This window comes from Lagopus muta, chromosome 20 (genome assembly GCF_023343835.1).
Source record: "Lagopus muta isolate bLagMut1 chromosome 20, bLagMut1 primary, whole genome shotgun sequence".
NCBI lineage: Eukaryota > Metazoa > Chordata > Aves > Galliformes > Phasianidae > Lagopus > Lagopus muta.
The window spans coordinates 6,976,212-6,999,309 of NC_064452.1; the positions used below are offsets into that span (position 1 = coordinate 6,976,212).

Consider the following 23,098-nt stretch of genomic DNA (forward strand, 5'->3'; position numbering starts at 1 on the left):
CCAACCCTAATTTGCTCAGAACTGGTTGGTGGGGAAACTGCAGATGTGGGAGAACTGCACAGAGATGCAAACATCGGTGCTGAAGTTCACAGAATCACAGAATTGTAGGGGTTGGAAGGGACCTCCAGAGATCATTGAGTCCAACCCCCAAAGTTCTGCATCATCACAGCTGCCAACCTGCAGCCAGAGCCTCCAGTCTGTGCCTCTGCCCAAATGCTGTTAGACTTGAAGAGCCCGGCTCCAGTCCACCTCTGTGCATCCAGGGCAGACACAGGCTGTGCCTTCCAGAGACAAAGTGCTGCTCACTGCAGCCTCCACAGGAAGAGGTGTGAGGGCAGAACATGAAACACAGGGAAAGAAAGGACATTGCTGAGCCCTGCCAGCAGGCAGGCACTGCAGCTCCAGCCCTTACCTGCTGCTGCCAGAAGCCAGCTCACTCCTTGGGATGCACAGCAGACCTCACACGATTACTGCTGTGAGAGGAGCACTGTGCCTTCCCAGGGCACTGCAACTGAATGGGATCGCATTGCTGCCAGCAGCCACCTCCAGGGGAGTCTGATGCCATTGAGAGAAGACACTGCAAAGGCAGATAAACAGCCGTGGGCAAACACAGCCCTTCCCTCCCTCCAAAAGCAACATGACATTTCCTTTGCCCATAACCCATGCAGTGTAGGACAGACCCACCTGCAGGAAGAAAGCCAAAGGCACTGCAGAACCAGCTCTGCTGCTGGGCCCTCTGCCTCAGCCCTGCAGGTCCAGCCTCTAAGAGAGTGGTGGTCAGCAGGTCAGGGAGAGGAAAGGAGGGATAAGGCTGCACAATCTGCTGGCCTGGCAGCCTAACAAATCAATTAGCCACTGCAATTGTTTTCACTGCTTTATTGACATCCCTGTGCTATCACCAGGGACATCCCCCCTCTTGCACCCAGCAGCTGAGGGCTGTGCAGGGGAAAGCAAAAAAGCAACACCATGCTAGTTACTGATGACATCCGAGTGGCTCAGATTGGATATATTTAACCTCAGAATATGCAAGTACAAGCCCATTTAACCCTCAGGCATTTAAAACAGACAGCATCTTCCAGACTGGAAAAGCTGCAAGTACTGCAGGGCCTAAGGACAGAAATAGCCCTTCAGGGGAGCCTCCCGCAGGGCTCAACCACATAACTCTGCAGTGTCAGCACCCCTACCACATCCCCAAGGAATCCAGGCAAGCCTCTTCTGCCTCGGGGTTATCACAGAAAAATGGAGTCTGTGCTCCTGAGCTTGGGATGTTTGGCACTGCCAGAGCCAGAAGGGACATGGATCCCTGTGCTGCAACTGAACCTTCTACACAAGTCAGACCTGCAGCTTCAGAGCTTGGCATCATGGAGGTTTATTTCAATTCAAGGAGGGCATAAAAATATAGTTATAAAAGATATTAAAACAGTCCTCTGAGTCACATTAGCCATGCCAGACCAGGGTGAGTCCCTGAAGTTTACTCCTGCAGCACAGCAGATTTTTTCTCTTTCCTTTTCTTCTTGGCTTTGCCCTGCTTCTGCTGGGTCTCCTGGTTGACATCCCCCTTGGCTTTCTTTGCAGCTGGAATCTGCTCAGCTTCGTTGCCTACATCACCTTTTCTTTTTCTATTCTTCTTCTTCTTTCTCTTCTTCTCAGCCACAGCATCTCCACCATTAACAGCTCCATTCCCGCTGCCCTCCACTGCCACCCCGTTCTCTCTGACCCCTCTGTTCTTCTTCCTGTGCTTCTTGCTACCAGGCAGGCGGTTGTCTTTTTGCTCAGGGGTTTCTGTTCCCAGTGGCTGCTCCTCTGGGGCTGCTGAGTCTCCATCTTCACTGGCTACTGGTGCTGCTCCATTCTCCCGGACAGCTTTCTTGCGATTCTTACGTTTTTTGGTCTCTGGTAGGAACCCCTTCTTCTTACGCTTCAGTGGCTCTGCTTCCTGCACAGGTTTATTGGCTGTCTTCTCTTTCTTGGGCTTCCTGCAGAGAGAACACCAAAAATCAGGAGCAACTCGTTTTACAGCCAGAAGCAAAGCAATCCACACTGCAGGCAGCCATAAACAGGCAGGAGCCCAAGAATGATGCAGGAAGCACAGGCATGCTGTGAGGATGAATGTCATCCCTGGAGGTGGTCCCCAGCCTGCAGAGGGGACAGCTAACTGAGCTGTGGGGCTGCACAGGCACCCAGAGGCTGGAGAAAGAAGCCCCATTTCTCAAGCAGAACCACCCATGGCCCCAAGCGAGGCTACAAAGATGCTGTCTGTCCGTCCCGAGCAAAGCCTGTCTGTGCTGCTCTGCACCAGCTCAGTCTCCAGAAGGGAATCCTGACAAGGAATAAGACCCCAGTTCCATGGCCCGGCTTTCAGTGCAAAGCCTTCTGGAGAGTTTTTCAAGCAGTGTCAGTTCAGAATGGAAAGAAACTGCCCTGCCAACACTTGCCTCTAGGAGCCCTGGGTGCAAACCACAACTTATACCCACTTACCTACAAAGACTTCTGAATGTCATAGCACAGCAGCACCAACATTGACAGCAGGCTGCACTCACAAACCCCAATCCTTTCCCCAGACAGCATGCACAAAGTCAGTGTTTCCTGCCTACCAGGCCCTGAGCAATCCTTCTTCACAGTCTCTACTTGCTGACAAAACTAACCTTCATCTTGGGACAGACCTTGCAGTACGGTGCCAAGTGGCCTGTGTGAGGCTGTTCCTGGTGCAATCCCTCCCTGCCTGTGAGTTCTCACAGTGAGCCACATGCAACCATTTTCCCCAGAACCATACTGTGCTGAGATCCCACAGACCAGGCCACCCACACACCGAGACTGCAAATCCCAGTCATTAGGAGAGCTACCCAGCACTTCCTGAACACTGTGCACATCACTAACACTGCCAGAAGGAAGGGGAAGCAAGAATTCCAATTACAAGCTATTGATAGAAAGGAGAAAAAGATCCTGCCCTTCTTTTTCCCCTGGAGCAAAATTCAAATCCAGATGCCATTTAGCACAAGAGTATTGAGGCATTAAGACTGAATGCTTTCCAGCTTTCAAAGCTTCAGGGCAAATGTGGCTGGGGATCCATGTACCAAGGAGCCCAAAAATCACTGTAAGGGGTTGAAGGTCCTGGCAAGGTGTGCCTGATAGAGAAGTACCTTGGTTTGTTTTCCTACCTCCCCACATCAAAGAGGAGAAGCAGGACAGGCAGTCACCCCCGAGGTGAGCCAAGAAGCCAGAGAGCCAGGCTTACATACGTGTAATTCAGCCATCGCATGACGTTCCAGTAGAGAGAGTCGAGCCGTGCCGACTTCCCAATGCCTTCCTGCTGGCTCAGAGCTACCAGCACTTTGTCCAACTCCATCAACTCCACATGCAGCTTCTGCAAGAGGCAAGTGCAGAACAATCAGCGGTGAGCTCAGAAGGGGCACTCGTGGCTGCAGGGCACAGTACATCCTCAGGAGAAAACTGCACCAGGAACAACCAAGCTGCCTGGTTTCTCCCACACACAGCCCTGAGCCCATTCACTGCAACATTTCAATGTGGGGCAAAAATAGGCCTTTCATGCACCCACCAGGTACAAAGTTTTATTGAAAACTGGTCTCTGGCTTGACAGCTGTGACTTTAAGCCGGAATTGTACCAACATGAAAGGGACAGAAAGACCCTTTGGTCCTTTTCCCTTTACAGACCACGACTGGGGGCGTAGGGATGAAGATTACGTACCGTGTACCTATCTAACAGCAAAGCAGCAGCATTTTCAATCCAGTTTTTAAAGGATGCAATCACACTGCCTCCAACTGCCTCTTACAGCTTCTGTGACCCACGGGCCAATTGCAGGGAAACCAGACAGAACGGGGTGTCTCCAAGGCTATTCAGTGCTACAAGAGCCCTGGAAATACTCTCTCTCCCCACCCACTTTCCTATTAGGTCTTCACAAAGAAACAGGCTGTGCTGTGGGCTCAGTGCTTATCAGTAGGAAACTGGGCTTCAGCAATTATGCTGCTTGTGTTATTTTGCTCTAGTAAATAAGACCATGTTGGAAACTTATTTTGCCACCTATAGAAAATCTCATGCTCAACAAAGCCCTTTTCTTTAGGGCTGAACAATGTGTTGCTCCCACTCACAAAGCTGCTGGATAAGTCCCAGTTTCAGGTAATCAGTCTCTGGGGTTCAGTGAAGAGGAAATCATCTGAGGTGAAACCCAGCTCACCCTCACTGCACCCTAGGCTGTATTTCTCCTGATAAGAAAGGAGATTCCACATATGTTTGCAGAATGCTGCACAAATCTTTCAACAAGTTCTTGGAGATCAGCACTCAAGAGCTGTGGATCACTCCTTCAGAACGTTCTGTACTCAAATCCAGCCAGGCAATCCCTGCAGGGGCACCTCTGGTGAGAAGTGAAGTGGGATGCAGTGGCAGAGCAGTCACAGAATCCAAGCATGACATCTGACAGAGACCCCAGTGGTATTCAGAAGGAAAAGACCCACTGGCCCCACGGTCACAGAGCACAAAGCACGCAGGATCAGTCCCACTCTCACCTGCTGTGTCACGGTTTTGAGGAGGAAGTTGAGCAGCTCCAAGCTCCTGGCAACTTTTTCTTTCTCAGCTTTCACCCTTAACTTGTCAGCCGCTTTCAAACTCTAAAAATTAAAGGGAGAAGCATACATTAAATGGGAAAACAAATCTGTCTTCTCAGGAGAAAGCAGAAAACAGGCAGGGATTAGCAGAATTCACCTGTCACCAAAACAACTCCGCAACAGCAAAGCCCACCAAACTCCGGCAGTGCTCAGGAGGGAGCATGGTGGAAGCTGCTGTACCCAGGTTAATTACAGAACAGCTGAACAAAATAAGCACCAGAATATCACAAAGGCACGACTCTGCAGCTCTCCCCAGTTTCTAAGTAAAGCACAGCTGGGGACACGTTGCCTCCTGGAGAGAAAGAAGGGAGACAATCAGCCCCCCACAGAAAGGCCCAAGGACTGCCAGGCAACTCACCTGAGGGACAACCCAACTCAGCTGCAGAAGCTGGGATTTGCACGCAAAGAGGTAATGCAAAAATCCATTTGCACACCAAGGAAATCCCAGGTGCCAGCACTACAACAGGGCTTGTCAATCAAGCTTAAATCCACTGAAAAGAATGGAGAAAACCTCATCTCTTTGTGTTACCTTTATGTGCTGTAGGATTTCTGAGACACCGAAAGGTCTGGCTTAGAGGAAATCACTCCAGAGACAGGTCAAATAACAGCCAGTGTTATTGACAAGTGGAGAAGAGCAGAACATAGCTATAAAAAGGCAGTGGGAGCCAAAAGGTGACCCAGGGGCTTGGAGCACTGATCCTGTGCCTGCAGCAGGTCCTTGCAGCCCTGCTTACATGTAGCTTTCTTCCCTGCTATGTTTCTGAGTGCACACAGCACAGCAAGCCCTGCAGCTCACCTGGTTACACCAATGTGAGAGGACTTGCAGAGAGAAGCTTATCGGAGTGGTGCTGATCACAGCCCATCTCTCCAGAGGCAGCTGTGCTCATGGCCAAGGCTGCTGCTGTCTGCAGTGTGAACATGCCAACCTGGCAATTGTGGAATAGCTTAGGTTGAAAAGGACCTTAAAGATCATCTTGTTCCAACCCCCATGCCTTGGGCAGAGCTGCCAGCCACCAGATCAGGGTGCCCAGGATCCCATCCAACCTGGCCTCAAACACCTCCAGGGATGGGCACCCAACGGACAAGGTTCCCTCTGTTAGAAAGTCACCACATCCTGCCAGCTGGAACTCGTGCTGCAACTTCATCTGACTATCAACAACTAATTACCCCCTCCTGATATGCTAAAGAGCTTCAGCTCCAGCGATGTCATTAACCTACAGAGCCACACAATTCAGCATCTCTGAAGTCTCTCAGGTAGAGCAAGAAAAGAGTAAGAAAATGAGGGGTGTATGGGGCAGCACTGTGAAAAAGAACCACAGTAAAGCCACCCATCATTTCATATTTTTTGTACACAAGTGCTGAAGAATTAAGAAGGCATTTCAAACAAATTGCATCTTTTCATTGTAGATACGTGATGCAGATTGAGGAATTGAGTCTAGAAGTCCAAAAGCAGCTGTTAGGTGCTTGGAAATTTCGGATGTGCATCTAGTTTGGGGTGCCAACCAATTTCATGCAGAACTGTAGAACAAATAGATGGCGATGGATGATACCAGTGGTCTAGTGACATTGGTACAGTAGGATTAAACATCTAAATCAAAGGAGGTGTTTTGCATGAGTCTGGAAACATAAGCACAGTTCCACCAGCACAAACAGCCAGAGGCAATCCAGTGCAATTCAGGTGCAAACAAACAGCTCCCCACTAACAAGGATCGCTTTTAAACAGTGCTCCAAGACCAAGGAAGGAGGAGGAAGGCAATGCAGCTGGGTGGAGAAGCCAGAGGACAAAACAGCAACAAAACCAGCAGATAATTAAATACTATGCACAACTTGTTCTGGTCCACAATCAGGATGGATTTGAGAAGCTGGATCCAGAATAATGTTACTATTTCTCAACGTATGCCCTTTCCCTTCTGCTACAAAGCACACAGAAGCAGTTTACTCCAATGAGCCCCAACCTGCCAGCCCCTCTGTATGCAGTATGGTGGGGCCAGTTGTGCCTCCTTCAACTCTTCCTGCTCAGCCCGTGTCCCTCATTACCCCAATCTCACCACCACTCTCCCCAAGTCCTTCCCCATGCCTTGTTATGTGAGATGGTATCTTCTGCCACACGTTGCTTCGCTCTCATGCTCCCACTGCAGCAAGTGTTCCCAGGGGAGCACTTGGGATTTGTGTCAGAATGCAACGCCAAGAAACACGCTGCTCTGATTGCATAAAGGAAGCTCACTTTGAACAGGGATCGCTCCCAAGGAATGAAATCCCAAGTCTCTCCAATGGGAACTGAATCCAAATCTCAAAAGCAGCTTTCTCAACTGTTTGTCCTAAATTCTTGCTACATGCGGTGCCAACCATTGTCTGTATGTTGCAGACATGCAGAGCACACTGCCTTGGTTCACTCCCTCCCTCTGCTATCTGAAAGATGAAATTAGCACTGCTGCCCCAATTGTATGGGTCAATCGTTTTATAGGCCTACCGTGATCTCATCTGGAGAGCATATAAAATAGAATCATAAAAGTGAAGCGAAAATCATTATGTAACAGATGGCAAGCTGCAATATATAGCCAATATGCCTTAAAAAGAGGTTGGGTTTCAGTCATCTGCAGCACCCTTTAGAGAGCACCGATTAGATCGCAAAAGGACGTGCACAAAGAATCACCATTTGATGTAGCAAAACTGAGGGTGAAAGCAGTGGTTTTGCTCCCAGCTGTACTGTAAGGCAGCAGTGAGGGTCCAGGGAAAACTCAGCAGAACTTGCTCAACAGCCTGACCTGTAATTCTCTGCCAAGGTGCTGTTTGCAAAGGCATCCAGCTTCTTCACCAATCCAGGAGTCACATACCCGACTGCTTAATGCCAAAAGCAGGGAGCACACGGCTTATACTCAACAGCTCACACCACTTGCTGATCACATTGTTCTTCTGCCATTTTCTGCATTCGTTGCTCTGCTCCTTCAGCTACAGCCAGTCCCTCTTGACAGGGAACCTCAGCTCCAGGTCCAGCTCAGCAGTATCTGTGCTAATCACGCCTGCACATCTGAGCTGTCAGTGTATCTGGACAGGTCGCTTTCCAAAGAGAAAAAAATACGGAGGCAGTTTTCACAGCAGGAACTCCCATCTCATCTCAAGCCAGTACAGCACTACAGCTCCTGCCTCGCCCTACATGGACTCAGCTGGCAGAGAGGCTTTGGCTTCTTTTGTGAGGCACTCTGCTCCAAAGTCTTCTGGCCGTTCCTGTTGGACGGCAGTCTTGGATCCACATCCTCTGCTTCCAGGATTTTTACAAGAAGAACAGCACATCCTCTGCATCGTATCAGTAGGTGTCTTTTCTTACCTTTCTAACTCCTGTATCACACACAGAGCTATTCCACCTACTGCAGCATCTGACCTTCATTCCAACTCTCATTGCATTTCACTGCATTCCTTCTTCCCAAGGTTTGCATACAAGTTTGTTAGAACCAAGTGCCTGCAGTAATTCAGTCTCCGTGCCCGTTTTGCACAGACTGACAGGGCACAACGACATCTCAGGCTCCACAATTGCATTCTGCTACCAGAAGAGCACATTCCCTAACCGAGAGTTCGAACACGGCCATTTCTGCATTCCTAGCACGTCCCTCAGCCCATCTCATTGTTCAAAACAAACAGCCCTTCCCCTCCGTGGGCTCAGCCTGACAGATCCGTCACTGCTCCGTGAGTCGGAGGAGCCTGGCCAACCTGCATTCTTTCCACACGCTGCCCTGTCTCCATCCTTCCCCCTCCTCCCCCGTACCACGCCTGATGCTGATGGATAAATAGGGCTGAATACAGTTGCCAAGCGCCTTCTGCAAAACACACACCTCCACCAGCCCTGCACAGCCTTACACCCCCTGGCACAGCTCAGGGTTGCTAAGGCAAACCCTCCTCCAGCAGCAAACAGCTCTGCTACATTTCCTCCCCGCTGAACATCCATAGTAGGCAGTGATGGCTTTGCAGAGGTGTGAACTCAATGCGCTGACCCTCACACGCCGACTGTGCATGCAAGGTCCCACAGTGCACAGTTTTGCTGCTGTTGTGGCTCAGCTCCCTGCAGCCTCATGTGAAGGGTCCCAGTAAGCAGAGCTGGGGCCCTGCAAGCATATGCCATTACCTGAGCCAAAGCACAGCATCTCCCAGGTAAGCCAAGAGGTCCGGGAGGGGCACAGTCTTCTTTTGCTATTTTGGAAGCAAATAATGAACTGAAAACCACATGAAGTACTTTAGTGCTCTGCATGCTCATAGCTCCTGTTATTACCTGATGCAAGCACCTTTGTCTCACCTGTAATTACTCTCCACATTTCTCCTGAGAGGCAAACCAGCATTATTCCCACCATTTTAGGTGACTGAGTCACATAGACCACAACAGAGCCAGGAATCAGCACTGAACTCCTGCAAACCCAGACAGGCCACCTCCAAATACTTCCTTCATGACAGAGCTCACTTGAATCCAAGCTCCAACTTAGGGCCAAGTAACAGAAGGCAGTGAAGTGAGGAGGGACGAGGATGATTCTCCACACCAGCTTCCATCCATCCCCAGAGCCAGGGATACATGACCACAGAGAGCTGCTCACATCACCCACTGCTGCAGGAGCAGCTGCCAAGAATGCTGAAGGAGGAACAAAGCACTGACAGTCCCTCCCCTCTTCATGGTCTCTTACTGAAGGTTCTGAAGTCTGAAAGGGTAAAGACTCAAAACTTTGTCCCCCTGCATCTCGAGCAGAAATGGATCGTACAGAAATGCTCAAACACAGATGGAAGCTGCTAAGCTGCTGCTTCACTGAGTGACAGGGAGAGCAGGGGACAGACCCCACATGCTGAAGGGTGTAATTAGAAGGCATTTCTTGCAATGTTTCTTTTGGCTGCTATTAGAGGGAGGAGCCCTAAAATCAAGAAGCCATTCTCACAGAAAATGCCACCACTTTCCCAAGTTTAAAGATCTGATAATTTTTTTCCATGGCCCATATGCAAATGCAGCAGGGAAAAGCCATACAGGACAGCTGAAGGAACAGAGGAGAATGAATTCTCCGTAGAGACACCCAGTACTCTGAGAGCACGTCAGAGATATCAGTTAAATCACTCCTGGCCTCATTTTACAAGCTAAGAGGCTGAGAAAGGGCAACGAATTAAGAATTTATAAGGATGGACAGATAAAAGCTCAGGCAATCTTCAAGAAAAAAAAAATGAAGAATGGCTTTTTAGAGATTTGATGAAGTCACTGTTAATAATTTATCTCCATACAAATTAAGACATCGATAATAAAATGTGATGCCCTTCAGAAATGAAGGGCATGTCTATACTGGAAGGCCACACAGCACAACCCTCTGTCCCTCCTCACCCTGAGTGGCTCCAGCTGCTTCATTTAAATGCCTTCCTTGCTCTCAAGCACTCAAAAAAAAAAAAACCCACAAAAAACCCACACTCTAATGTCATATGGTGAGAGACTTCAGAGGGATCAGAGCAACTTTCCAACTATAAGTCTCTGCAGTGGCCATGTAACCCCACCTGTCTACATTCATGCCTTTCCATGGGCAAACAGCTGCCCTCTCCTTCAAGCCTAAGTCACCACCTAAGGGGAAGGAGGCACTGCATCCACCTCTGTAGGGTTATGTGCACAACCATCCCACCATCTCCAGTACTGGCAGTCAGAAGAGCCTCGGTCTGGCACTGGAGTTGGCTCCTGGATTCTGTGAGCATTTTGACATTTCACGATGCCTTGATCTTATTTGGAGATCAAACAGCCAACCTGAGCACTATTTGCTTTTGTTAGATCTCATGCAGGATACAACACTGACAAAAGAAGAGAAGAAACAAAGACAGCAGTAAAGTTGGGCCCTTCCTATGATGTTCTTAATACAGAAGACAAAGGAAACCCTCAGGAAACAGCTGTGCACAAACCAGAGAAAGAAGCTCTTCCAGCAGTTCTTCTGACAGCTGTTTGGTTTTGAAGTTGCTCAGCCATCAAAACTTGCTTTCTGTGGCATATTCCTCAAAATCCTTTCCCATTTCCCCCTGATTTATACATCACAATGGGGAATTTGGGCATAAGATGGGAGTTATGCACAGACCTCAGTTCAGGATGGCAAGCCAGTCCCTGGGAAAGGGATGAACAAAAAGATAATGAAACGATGCAGTCACATCCTGAAGCTTCCTGCCCCAAATCTGTCAATGAGTTACTAAAAGATTGGCACAGCTTCAAGATCACTCAGAAGCCAAGACAGCAATTTCATAACATATCCGAAAGTAAGCAGAAATGTATCTAACGAGAAGGACAAACACCAGAACGTGTCCACAATAACAACAAGGAGAGATGGAAGATCAAATTGAGAGTAGCTTGATGGAATCAAAAAAACAGCGTGTGAAATTGCAGGAGTTGGACTCAATGATACTTATTGGTCCCTTCCAACTTGGGATATTCTGTGATTCTATGAACCCCAAAGAGATCCCTCACCAAAACCATACAGTGATTCCCAACACAAAAAGGGGAATTTGGTTTTCCAGGTCTGGCCATGGGCCTCACTGCACAAAGCAGTTTGAACCAACAGAAAACAGCTTCCTCCGTGGATAACATGAGGACAGACATTGCTGCTCAACACACAGAGCTATTCTGAAGCCAAGTGAAGAAGCAGTCAGATTGTCCAAGCAGAAAAAGAGCCTCTGGGATGGCCCAAGAGACCAAAGTTTGGGTCTTGGCTCATTTCCCAGCCAAGCGTGTCATCTGCAACACAGGGGGAATAACTGCAGTAAACTAAATACATCAGTGCTTGGATTTCTGCAAAATACTTTCTTCATTACATCAACAACTCACTGGTTGGAATTTCCTTTGTAAAACGCTGTGGAGCCTACTGATAAAAGAACAAAGCTGTCTGGAAGAGGAAGAAGACTCTGCGAGGTGTTTCACCATCCCAGGCGAGCTCTGGCATTTAAACATGAAGCCATGCTACTTTATCCCACAAATACAACTGGCTCGTCTGGGCTCCCAGCAGCAGGGTCTACTTGAACACCTGCAGCAAGGTTCTGCTTCAACTGAAGGAGCCTGCTGAGAACCAGGGAGGCCAAAACCACGGCAGAGCTCTCTCTGCTCCCTCACTGCAGCTGCTGTCCAACACCAACAGCTCCCAGGGCAGACCCAGGCCATGGGGGCTTTTCTGCCCAGGAGACCAACCAGAAAACATCAAGAGCTCCAACAGCAAGTAGCACTCTCACTGGGAAAACACAGCTCCAAAGTAACCCCAGAGATACCAAGACTTGCTTAGACAGTAAGGAGAAGCAGACATGAATCTCCAGGCTGCGATATATGTTTTATAAGCATGTTTTAATGTCTTGAGAACAAACAAGGTCGCATCAGCTTATGTAAGTACGAGAGCCACTGCCCTGCAGCAGCCAGAGCTGCTATTTCAGGAAGCTGTCTCTTCATTTAAGGTTCCTGGCGGCTGACTCTCCCTCATCTGCCTCCTGGTTTTGCACAGATAATTTGATGATATCCAAGAGTGCCATTTTCTCATGCTGCTTTTTTCCCAGTCCCACCACACATCACTGCCCCAAACCTCACCACGTGCTCTGCAGGGACGCAGTTCATCACCGAGGCAACGCAGAATGAGAAAGCAGAAATCTGGAGATAGCATCCTGCCCTTTCTCACAGCATTACACTTGCAATGGCAGTAAGAGTGGCCCCCCGGGATACTTCAGACTTCTCACTGGGTCAGAGAATGGTATAAAATTTTGTATCGTCATTTTTTCCTCTTAAAAAAGCTATCTGTGAAGCAGGAACAGCCAATGACAGCAAATGCAGACCTTTCACCAAGAGGGAGCTCAATAAAACCTCATCATCTATCATTTTTCACAGCAGTGTGAACTGCTGCTCCCTGTCCAGGTTCTCATGGGGCTCATATGCCAACAGTTACCTACACAGACACCAACCCCACACCAAAGCAAGTCTCAGATGAAAGGGAATGAGGCTGAGCTTCAGGACAGCTGCAGTCCTGCACAGGGCCTCCCTGCCCTCTAGATAAGCAGAGGCATGCACAGACCTCAGGACAGGCATGGGCACTGTTTGGCCAAGCTCTTAACTAACAGTCCCGTAAGTTCAGCACTGAGCCATGACTTCCATCTGTCCTGCAGCTCCTCCCTCAGACAAGCACGCAATTCCCAACTGGAGATTCAGAGTTAATAGCAAGTTCTCTTAATGGTGGGTGACTCCCTTTGACAAATGTATAGTTTCCACAGATTCCAAATTTGCTGATTCCAGCCTTCTGCTAAAAGGGATTTTTAGCATCTCCAGAAGAGATCAGTCATGATAGCATTATTGTTCCGCTACAGGGCAGCATCGCTGTGTGCTCTTACAACAGCTGCTCAGTGAGGTGTGTGTTTCTGATCCCTCCACACTTCAGCAACACTGAAAGGAACACCCGGAGTCACACCAGCACTGTGCTAGTGCAAGAGGAGGGAAAAGCAAGAAGGGGGGGAAATACTTACAGAGCACTGTGAAAGAATGTTGTATCAGAGGTTTTTTAGGATGGCCCAAAAGAGCACCCATGTGCCACCAGCAGTTAATAGTGCAGAAGATCTGCTGCCCACAGAGTGCACCTCGGACAGCCCAAACAAACTGATGCTATCTCCCAGGAATTTGTCTTTAAACACAGGTGACCACAGAAAAAAAAGACACTAGGGAAGGTTTGGCAGCAAAGCTCATTAAAATACTGGATGGGTGGTAAGATGCTAAACTTTCCTTGACCAGGACAGCATAAAGGCATTGTGGTTTCCCAGTGAATCAGTCTGAGTCCTGCAGGATTGGAGAAGAACATGGAGATGACCATGCTGGGAGGAGTGGCATGTTTGTGTAGCTGGAAAACAAAATCATACCCAACTCCACCCATTGGATTCCTGATGTCATCTTTAAATAAAGGCATTTAATGAAACCTAGGATTACCTGCTTCCTCAAGAATTATAATCACCACCTCTGAATTCCTTGATTTAAACTTGCTTACATTTTGTCCCTCCTCAACCAAAGAAAACAGAGCTAATTGTTCTTCTCCAATGTGGCAAATTACAGAATGGACTAAATTACCACGTAACTAGCATTTAAAGAAGTCAAGAATGAAAGAGGTCACACCTGCAGTTACGTAGGAACATCAGGACTGGAATCTCCCATGTCATGAAGTTCAGTCGCCACATCACAACACCAGTTTGTCTGTTTGGTTCCCCCTGTGTCAATCTAGAAGACAACTGAAAAGCACTTGCTCCTTCAATCTCCTGTCTCAGAGATCGTCCTCTACAGAACAGCTGCACCAAAACTGCTGTATTCACAGGTACAGCCCACACTTGTCACTGCACTGTGATTTCTGTATCACTGTCTTTTCTGTATAAATTGTTGGCTGATGTATTTAGAGGTTTCCCTGGAAAACAACATTAGCAAAGGTGTCTGGTCCAGAAGGCCTGCAATTCACCAGGAGCCAGAAGTCCAGTGGAGTTCAGCTCTGTCGCTATGGCCCCAAAGCATATGCCAATACTCCTATAACATTTTGTAAAATTAAGTCAATGTCCACAATGCCTTGCATTTCAAAACTTGAAGCAGCCTCAAACTGCGTCCCTCGGATGGTTCCGCACACAAGCTGTGCTGAGCGTACTAGGAACACTTCTTCCACACTACAAAAATACATCTGAACAGCAGAATTACAAGAATGCTGTCAGCCCAGTGGACACGACTCAGCCCTGGTGTGAGCAGGCACAGCCTGAAGGAGATGAGCTGAGCAGAGCACAGCCTCAGACTCCAGATCCATGAGACCACCGCACCAGAGAACACAGCACCCACCAGCTGTGTCCATGCATTTAACATGCTGAAGCTTGTTACCTCTGTCACTTGGCTGATGCTCTCTCTGATCAGTTCCTCCCACTCCTCCTTGGTCGTGGAGAGCTTCAGCTCACGAAGTGGCAGAACCTTCTGGAGAAGCAAACAGGCCTGGGCCTGAAAGAGAAATGGAGAGGAGACATGAGGAGATGTGAAACTCGACGCTCTTGAAGGAAGATGTCAGCAGTGCAAATACCCGATGAAGCAAACAGCCAACACAGCATCAGGGCAACGCTGTGTTACAGACACTGCATCTCCTCACCAATCTTTTGTATCATCCAATTAGAAAACACTGTCTAGACCCTGACAAAGTCACTCCTCAGGAGAAAGGCTCATACTTTTCTGGCTGAACATACCAGATTTAAATTGCAAGTCAGAGGGGAGGGAAAGGATGTCCTGCTTCTAGATTTAGGCATTACTACCCAAAACATGCTTTTGTATCTGGTCCGAGCACATCAATTTACAGTTTCCAGTCTTCAAGCAGCCCTTTGCATGACTCTACCCTTTACTGTGCCCTGAAAAATGGAATAGACACAAATAAACAAAAATAAAAGCCGGCAGGTTAGCAAATATTTCTCTTTAGAGAAACCCTAGATGGAAACTGCTGTTCAGAGCAGCATACAACCTTGCCCTGGAGTCAAACTTGCTCATTAAGCCTACACATTAACACAGCACTGGAAAAGTAGCCACTGGAAAACCAACAGTAATCTGCAGTCATCTCCTACGTCCCTTCCTGTTCTGGAATTCCTATTATAAGGCTTTCTTATGCACAAGAAAAACACAGTACTGTGCAAAAGCAAATGATGGAAATGCAGATAATACACTAATGAGGATTAGTGCAAATAGTTTAGAGGATTTAAAGAGCACCTTCCTAACAGCACAGAGTTAGTGAGCAAGTACTGTCCACATATAAAGACAGATTAGTGCCCCTAGCTGCCTAAACAAGATCCGGTCCTCATAAGCACTAAGCTTGAAAGCAATTTAAAAGGGAAGGAAAAAAAAAGTACTGAGCATTCCTTCTGGGCTGCAGATTGGGAAATCAAAATACCTGGCTGGTGCTATCACTCCGTAGTAATTCTGTCACATTCACCTCATGGCTTTCATGCCTCCAACTCATATTTGAGATTCAAAGAGAAAATACATTTCATTTCCATGTAATTAAAACACTGCCACTGCTGTACTCAACACACTCCTGCGTTTCCTGAATGTTTTTTAACCCAGTGATGATTTAGTACCAAGCGTGAACTTTTCTCATTTGAAAGAATGAAAGCAAAATAAAAGACTTGCTTGTTGGCTGAAATCAAACATGCTCAGAGAAAACCATTTGGACAGCAGGACCACAGCACTGCCATCCCACCTTGCACAGCAGCAGCCTGCAGTCACGGCCGTTCAGCCAAACATGATGTACTGCTGGGGCTCCCTGCTGAGAAATGCCAAACCACCAGCAGAAGGGTGATGAGACAACTGCTTGCAGGACAGTCCCTGCTAGAATCCACAGAAAGATTTTAAATACTGCACAAGGAAATGCTTCTGCCACCTCCAGGAGCTTCTCCCGATAACACACGCTCTGTTACGTATGTAAGAGGGGCTAAGAACACTGTAAACACCATGCAAACCTCAGAAAGACCCAGGTGACACAGATCCCCAGGAACCACTGCCTTGCAATCACAAAGAAACGGCTCTTTCTTTGCAGTTCATTTTCCTTCTTTTATCAACACCAATAACTTGAAATTTGGTTCAGCAGAGACCTGGAGCTCGACAACAGCCTCCCTGTTTCTCTCTCCTGTTCCAGCATCACTGATTTTTTGCAACATCTACAAAATTTGGAAGCTGCCAGCATCTCACCAAGGATTCTCCAGAGGCATTTTCTCAGTTGTTGTATTCATGACAGTCCTGCAAAAGAGCCAAGTATTATCTGCATTACACAAGTAGACAGAAATAGCAGAAGACCCAGGAGCACCAGCTACTGAGCTCTGCTCCAGTTCAGAAGAGAATGCCCCTCCACCACACAACCTCTGAAATATGTGAGAATATTCACAAGCAGTGAGAGCTTTTAACTGGGGGGAGGATGCTGCATTCCTCCACCTGGTTGCCTACTCCAAGCTGCTTCTCCTCAGTTTCATATAGAAAAGAGAAGGAGGAGAAAAGAAATGCCATAAAATGGTATAAAATAAATAGAAGTGAAGTCTATTCAAGCAAAGATACATACGTAGACTCTTAAATATATCCACAAACTGTATGACTAAGTGAGGTAGAAACGCTTGTTATCAGTCCACGTGGGAGAAGAGAACAAACAATAGCAGTAGTGCTGACCCTGTGATTTTCTGTCAGCTTTATTTCTTTCTTATCTGAAATGATTACACAAAATGCCATTCATTATAAATGGCCAACGTTTCTTTCTGAAGTGGGAGACGTGCTCCCTGCAGTAACCGAGATGTGCTGGTAACTCTCAGATGTGCTCACCTACCTCAAGAGAGGAGAGCAATCTGGCTGCCTTGTACAACTGCCTTTACCCTTTCCAGTAAAGGCCAGGGCACGCAGCCTGCCTGTCTAAATGGCAAGCTGTGGATTAATCCCAGCCAACTCAGCCACCGCCTTCTTATTGAAAGCAAACATCCATCTTATTGGTACGAAGCATGCCACCAGTACTTCTTTTGCACATGCAGCAAGTGCTTCCTTTTCTCTTTTTATACATATAAAGAGAATATAAATACACACACACAAAGAACCCTAGAAAAGGACAATTTTGTGCGACTCAAAACCTATTCTTAGGACTGAAGGAGCATCAAGAGCTTCCTGGGAGACAAGGAGACAAAAATACACAGATGGTGTCACACCTCCAGGGCACTGGTGCCTCTGGCATGCACACAGCAGCATTACCTGACCTGCCAGCACATCTGATGCAGTGCAAGAATACATTACAAAGCAGCAGCTCCCAGCATGTAAGCCTCAGCATTGAGACCATTCTACAACCATATGGACGTGGCCAAAAATAATTGTGCTTCCCAAGGCCTCTGAGACCACAGCCACATGGATACACTGCATTCCTGACTGATCCTACCAGGGTAAAAGAACGTGCACCAAGAAATGGGAAATTCTAAACAAGCATTTTAAGAAATACCCCAACCATGAAATCCATTTCTCAGCTACCTGCAATTTGTTACATGTTAAAAACCAACAACAGCAATAATAAAGCACAGCAAGGTCCAGCTAACAGGTCTGTAGACTCTAAGAGAATAACTTGTCCTTTATTACGATAGGGCAGTGCATCCAGAGCACCATGGTGGATGTCTCTTTCAATTACTGTCAAAGCTTTTGTAAAAAGAAAACTAACAGCATGCAAAGCCACAAAGCAAGTGCTAATCTATCCCCATTTCTACTCCCACAGTTCCAACACTCTATTTTTATGCTTTCATTGGGCGTGGGATGGAGAGAATGACTCCAAGGGAACGGTCTTCAGCTTTGAAAGAGCTTGCTTTCCATTGCTCTGCCATTTGTTCTTTGATTTGACCGTTTCTGAGCCTGTCAGCTACAGTTCTGCTTGTTAACAGTTTGGTAGGCAAAGTCCAAATCAGGGACACCCCAGATGCTTACTCAAAAGGGCAAACTGTGAGTGAAGGGAGAAGAAGGCTGAAGAACACAGGGCTCCTTGCTCTGTACAGCAAGAGCACAGCAGGCAGTACAGCAGCAGCAGTTCAGTGTATGCTACAAGCTCCCTGTCGTACCTTCACACGTTGTAATCAGAATTATGAGATTCAGATAACCCACTGAGCCCTTCAACACTGTGAGCAACGGAGTCTTGGCCAGGAGTTGCACGGCCGTATTTAACAGCAGGCCTTTCACACAGCCTGCAGACCTCGCAGGGATCAAACTGCAAATTCTCTGGGGGAGGCTAAAAGAGGAGGAAAAAAATAGAAGGGACTCTTTTCCTAAGGACAAACAAAATAATTATCCCTCAAGAGCATGAAGCCACATTTGCACAGAAGAAGCATCAAATGCCAACCATTTACTTAAAACACACAAAGGCTTCAGGCATTAAAAAGTGAAAACCAGAGACATCTGAAGAACATTTGCCCAATTGGTTTTCCTCTATTAGCACAGCACTGTGCATACAGCACAAGCAGACATGTTCCATGGGTGTCTCAGTTTCAAAGGGAGGCAGAGATGAGGCAAAGCCCTGCCTGTGGTGAACGAGGACTGATTCTGAAAGCAAATGTTAATTTTTAACTGTCCCAGCATTGCTGAAACAATGCACATAAAAGTGGTGCCTTCCCAGTGAACAGCTGTGCAAAGGCTTCACAGTGGAACGCGGAGTCCCTCCTGGGATAAAAGGGACAGAGCTCAAGCTGGCCCAGAAAGACCATGAAAACCTATCCTGCACCATCACCCAACTCAGGAGCAGAATTCAATATTCCCTGCTACAAGCCAGTGTCCTCAGACTGATCGATCAGCTCTTTCAAGACATTCAGCCATCCTTGCTGAGGTCCAATAATGTCTGAGACAGCAGGAACGTGAGCAGGATCCTGCTTGGCAGGCACAGGATCAGCCCACCAGGCCCTTCCCAGCCCTGCTTCCAGGAACGGCCATGGCAGAACCACAAACAGAGGTAAGCATGACCAGAACCCTCCAGCCCTGCTCCCAAACCCTCTGAGCGCAGCCTGCCCTCCCCAGCATCAGCCAGTGGGAATGTTACAGGCTTCAGAACTAAATTCTCCTTGCCAAGAAGTGAACATAACAAATGGTTTATTACAGTTTAAATTAAGTTCCTGCGGCAAATAGATGAGAAAAACTCTGCAAGGCTGGTTAATTATGATATGTAAAGCATTTGAGGTGGCATCTAAATCATATTTTACAACCTCGGATGAGAAAGGCAATCTTAGTCAGCATACTCCCACCAAACATCCCAGCTCATCAAGCTAGATTTCGGATTGCAGAGTTTTAGAGTTTTTTCTGCACTGCAAACCAGCTTCATGCAGAGTAGATGGTACCTCTTCCTCCCCCATAGTACAGAATTAACCTTCCACAGAAACAGCAGGCAGCTTTCCATCCAGGAGCCTTTAAATAGCTCACAACGGTCTGCCCATTAGCACATCTTAAAATAATTGTCACATTTGAGACACATTCTGCTCATTTGCCAGATGAAGGTTATCTGTTTAGGGCTTCTTGAGTGCAGGAAGTTTTCAGTGAGCTTTGGTTTGGTTATATTTAAAATTAACTTTTATTTCCAAACCCTTGAAATAGCCAGCATCCTTCTCTCTAGCTAGTTTCTACAGAAGCTAGATGCTAGTTTGCAAACATGAGGTTTGGTGTTCCCTCTGAAATTGTTGGAGAATATGGCCCCTCTCATTCCATGCAGGACAACTTTCCAGTCACTCTCGACAGCTTAAGCTCAAGGAGAAGCAGAAAATGGCAGAGGAATCAAGCAGCTGCTCATCACCTGCTAGGCAGAACATTGAGGCCCTTCCTCAGAAGAACTGGGTCTCTCACCTCCACAAGAGCAGCTCAACACCAGTAACTCTTAACCAGTAACCCGCACTTCTTCACCCATGGCTCAGGCATGCTGCTCTAAGCAGCAGAAATGAGAAGCTAAGAAGTCCATCCAACTCCCTGCCTATTCCCCAGGCTCTGAGCAGTGGCTGTCACATCGATCAGACGAGCTGCTAACTTCATTCCACTGCTGCTGAGCACTTGTCTGCACCACGGAAAAGTCTTCTCACATTAGCTATGCTGGTATCTCCTCCTCCTCCACAACATGAAAACAGCTATTCCGAGACACAAGCATTTTAAACTGCCACCACCACTCAATCTGGCTGAAAACATGGAATGAGCTTCACCCCATGTAAACTGCCTTTATATAATACAGCTGCACCTCCACTGCAGTTATGTCAGCCCTACAGGTAAAAGCAGTCATTACTATCACTGACAGTCACACACTGGGTTAGTTTGTTCAAGTGTGCTTAGAGCCAGCAGAAAACATGGAGTAGCATTCCCAGCACTGGAGCAGCCTTCCTGCACCCACAGACACGTGGGTTTCTTTATGCCCTAAAATTTCACTCTTTAATTTAACAAAGGATTCTGCAAATCAACAGAAAAGAAGTGGATTTTTTCCATGCTTGGTCCCTCTGCAATCAGTGCTCAGGATGTTCTTGTCAGCCTAAAACCCTCACCTTCCATTTCCCAACCAGAGGAACTCATTTCTGACAGCCTGCTCAGGACAAGGGTTGGAACACGACGTTTGTGCCCTGCACCCAAGCACTGCTGCTCTCTTTGTCACCGTATTGCTGGCAGGAGAAAAACACAATAAAAGCTCCCTCCTACCTTCATCATGATCCAGCATGAGCAAGTGACAGAAGTGATACTGGATTTTAAAGGCAGTACATGTGGGGAAAAAATCTGACGCTGCAGTTTCTCAGAGACTCTCTGCCCTCTAAATACCAGGCTTCACATCAGGAATTCTGATGGAGATGAAGGTCCTGCAGCACACTGAGGCATTCAAAACAAAGAATATCCACTGTAACACCGTGTTCTTGAGCCAGGCCTGGCTGAAGGCATTCGTTACTGGCTTGGAATGTGTCACACACAGCAAAGATACAGCCAGTGAATATGCAGGGTTGGGCAAGACATTATTTACCCATGCTCTTCTTTCACCAGAGGCCAACAGGACAGAGGGATCCATATAGAGCAATCCATATATTGGTTTGCTGCTGTGAGGAACAGATTCATGCCTCCCTGGGGGAGCCACTTACTACATCAGAAGGGCCAATCACTCTTAATGCTGCCCTCCAAAAAAAACACCAAAACATCAATATTATCCTAAATTCATGAAAAGTAAAAAGATGCCATAATTAAGTAAGCTGCATGAGAATACAAGATAAATGAGCAGCAGAATGCTGATTAACATCCACAAGCACTGAGGTTTTCTTGCTCTTTTTGCAACACTCAATGACAGGATCTGTGACTTCATTGAGCAATATTGGTACCATAGGATGTACTGAGAGAAAGGAACAGCAGTGGATCCCGTGCAGTGCATCTAAGCATCTCCCTTCCCACAATTCAAAAATAAAAAGTAAAAAATACATATAATAATAATTTAATAATCAGGAAATAAGTGTATTCCCCTCTCCATTCCTAAATACATTTTTCTCCCAATTTAAGAACAAAATCACAATTAAAAAATAATAACTTGGTTCCTAGAATGGCTGTGTTCATTTTGGAGCATTTCCATTCTGCTTCCACAAGCTCTTGGCTCCACACAGCACAGCAACACATGCCCTTTGATAAAGAAATGAAAGCAAAGATTCTCAATATGAGGCTCAATAAAAACCAGTGCCAAGGATCACAATATTCCTTGCAAAATCATTGTTCTGGACACTATCTTCTTCCTTGATCCTGGCTGTCCTCCCCAACACTTCCATCCAAGGGAAAGGAGAAACCCCTGCTTCCTATAGGAGCTCAGAAGTGCATCACTGTCAGTGAAGACTGCCCAGGTTGGCACTTAATTTTGCACTGCAGGAGCCTTAATCTTTCTCCACCTGGCAACAAAGCACCCAATCCTACTGTGTTTTTCCAAACCATTATCCAATAGCCCACTGAGAAAACAGCAGTGAAGATATTCCAGAACTTCAACAAATCAAGACTCCAGCTTGAGCTTAGACATTTTGCATCATGAATACAACTCCAGCCCACAGGATGGGTATGGCCACCAGCTCCATCAGAACCAAAGACACTTCTTCCCTGTTTCTGTTACTAAATAGTTATTAAATACCTGGCAATGCCCCTCTTAGCAAACTCTTCCCATTTGCTCTGCACTAGTGTCTATTCATCACCTTGGTGGAGGGATTATGTTTGTCAGGCTGAGCACAAAGCACTTCTGCGTGGTTTACTCTCAAATGCACATCTTTTAAGAAACTATCAACTCCCCACGTGTCTGATGGCAGGTTTAGTTAGTGGGCCAGGAAATCTCTCTGTCTTGGAAAATCACTGCAGGTCTAACTCAGAAGTCCATCCAAGTCACAGGGCTGTCAATGCTGCCCATCAGTCCCAACCTTGGACAGCTTCACCATGTCTGCAGTACCAACTAAACTATGTGTGGCCTGATCATTTTCTGATCTCTTCCTAGCAACTTACTGGAAGTATATTTCCTCTGTTCCTTAGGATTGGCTCCATGATCATCAATACCATCAGCTGAACAGTGGTGAGTAAAATACGCAGGCTATATCCTCAGAATCACAATAAGGAGGTAAGCAGGAGCTTCTTGCTGTTTGCCCTGCATTCAGTGTGATGGAAAATAAAGGACGCTAAGAGAGCAGGAAGAAATGAACAAATATCAACAGTTGACAGCACACCTGATGTCCCAAGGAGACACTGTGACTCGGTGACAAGGTCCTGTCCAAATGCAACACAACATGGGCACACAAAGTTATCACCATGGGATTTCAAGCACTCAGCCTAAATGCAGTCAGGAGGACCTGAAACATTTAAACTGCTCTTTCAAAATGTTCAACCATCTCATACAAATTAGAGGAAAGGGAGAGAGAAACATGGCTTATAAAGCCACTAATTGCTACATTTTACTATGGCATCAGACACATTTCCAAAGAACATCTAAGACTATTTATAGATGCTGTC

At 47.0% G+C, this 23,098-nt stretch overlaps 1 protein-coding gene across 1 annotated transcript in view; it reads right to left on the minus strand.

Moving 5' to 3' along the window:
- Positions 1-918: 918 nt before the first annotated feature.
- Positions 919-23,098, minus strand: part of MYBBP1A (MYB binding protein 1a) — a 50,391-nt gene continuing 28,211 nt past the window's right edge. The window contains exons 24-27 of the mRNA XM_048966679.1: positions 14,474-14,587; positions 4,522-4,623; positions 3,240-3,364; positions 919-1,976 (exon numbers count right to left, since the gene is read on the minus strand). Coding sequence (XP_048822636.1) covers positions 1,472-1,976; positions 3,240-3,364; positions 4,522-4,623; positions 14,474-14,587 — 846 coding nt within the window. The 3' untranslated portion in view covers positions 919-1,471. The remainder of the gene's footprint in view (positions 1,977-3,239; positions 3,365-4,521; positions 4,624-14,473; positions 14,588-23,098) is intronic.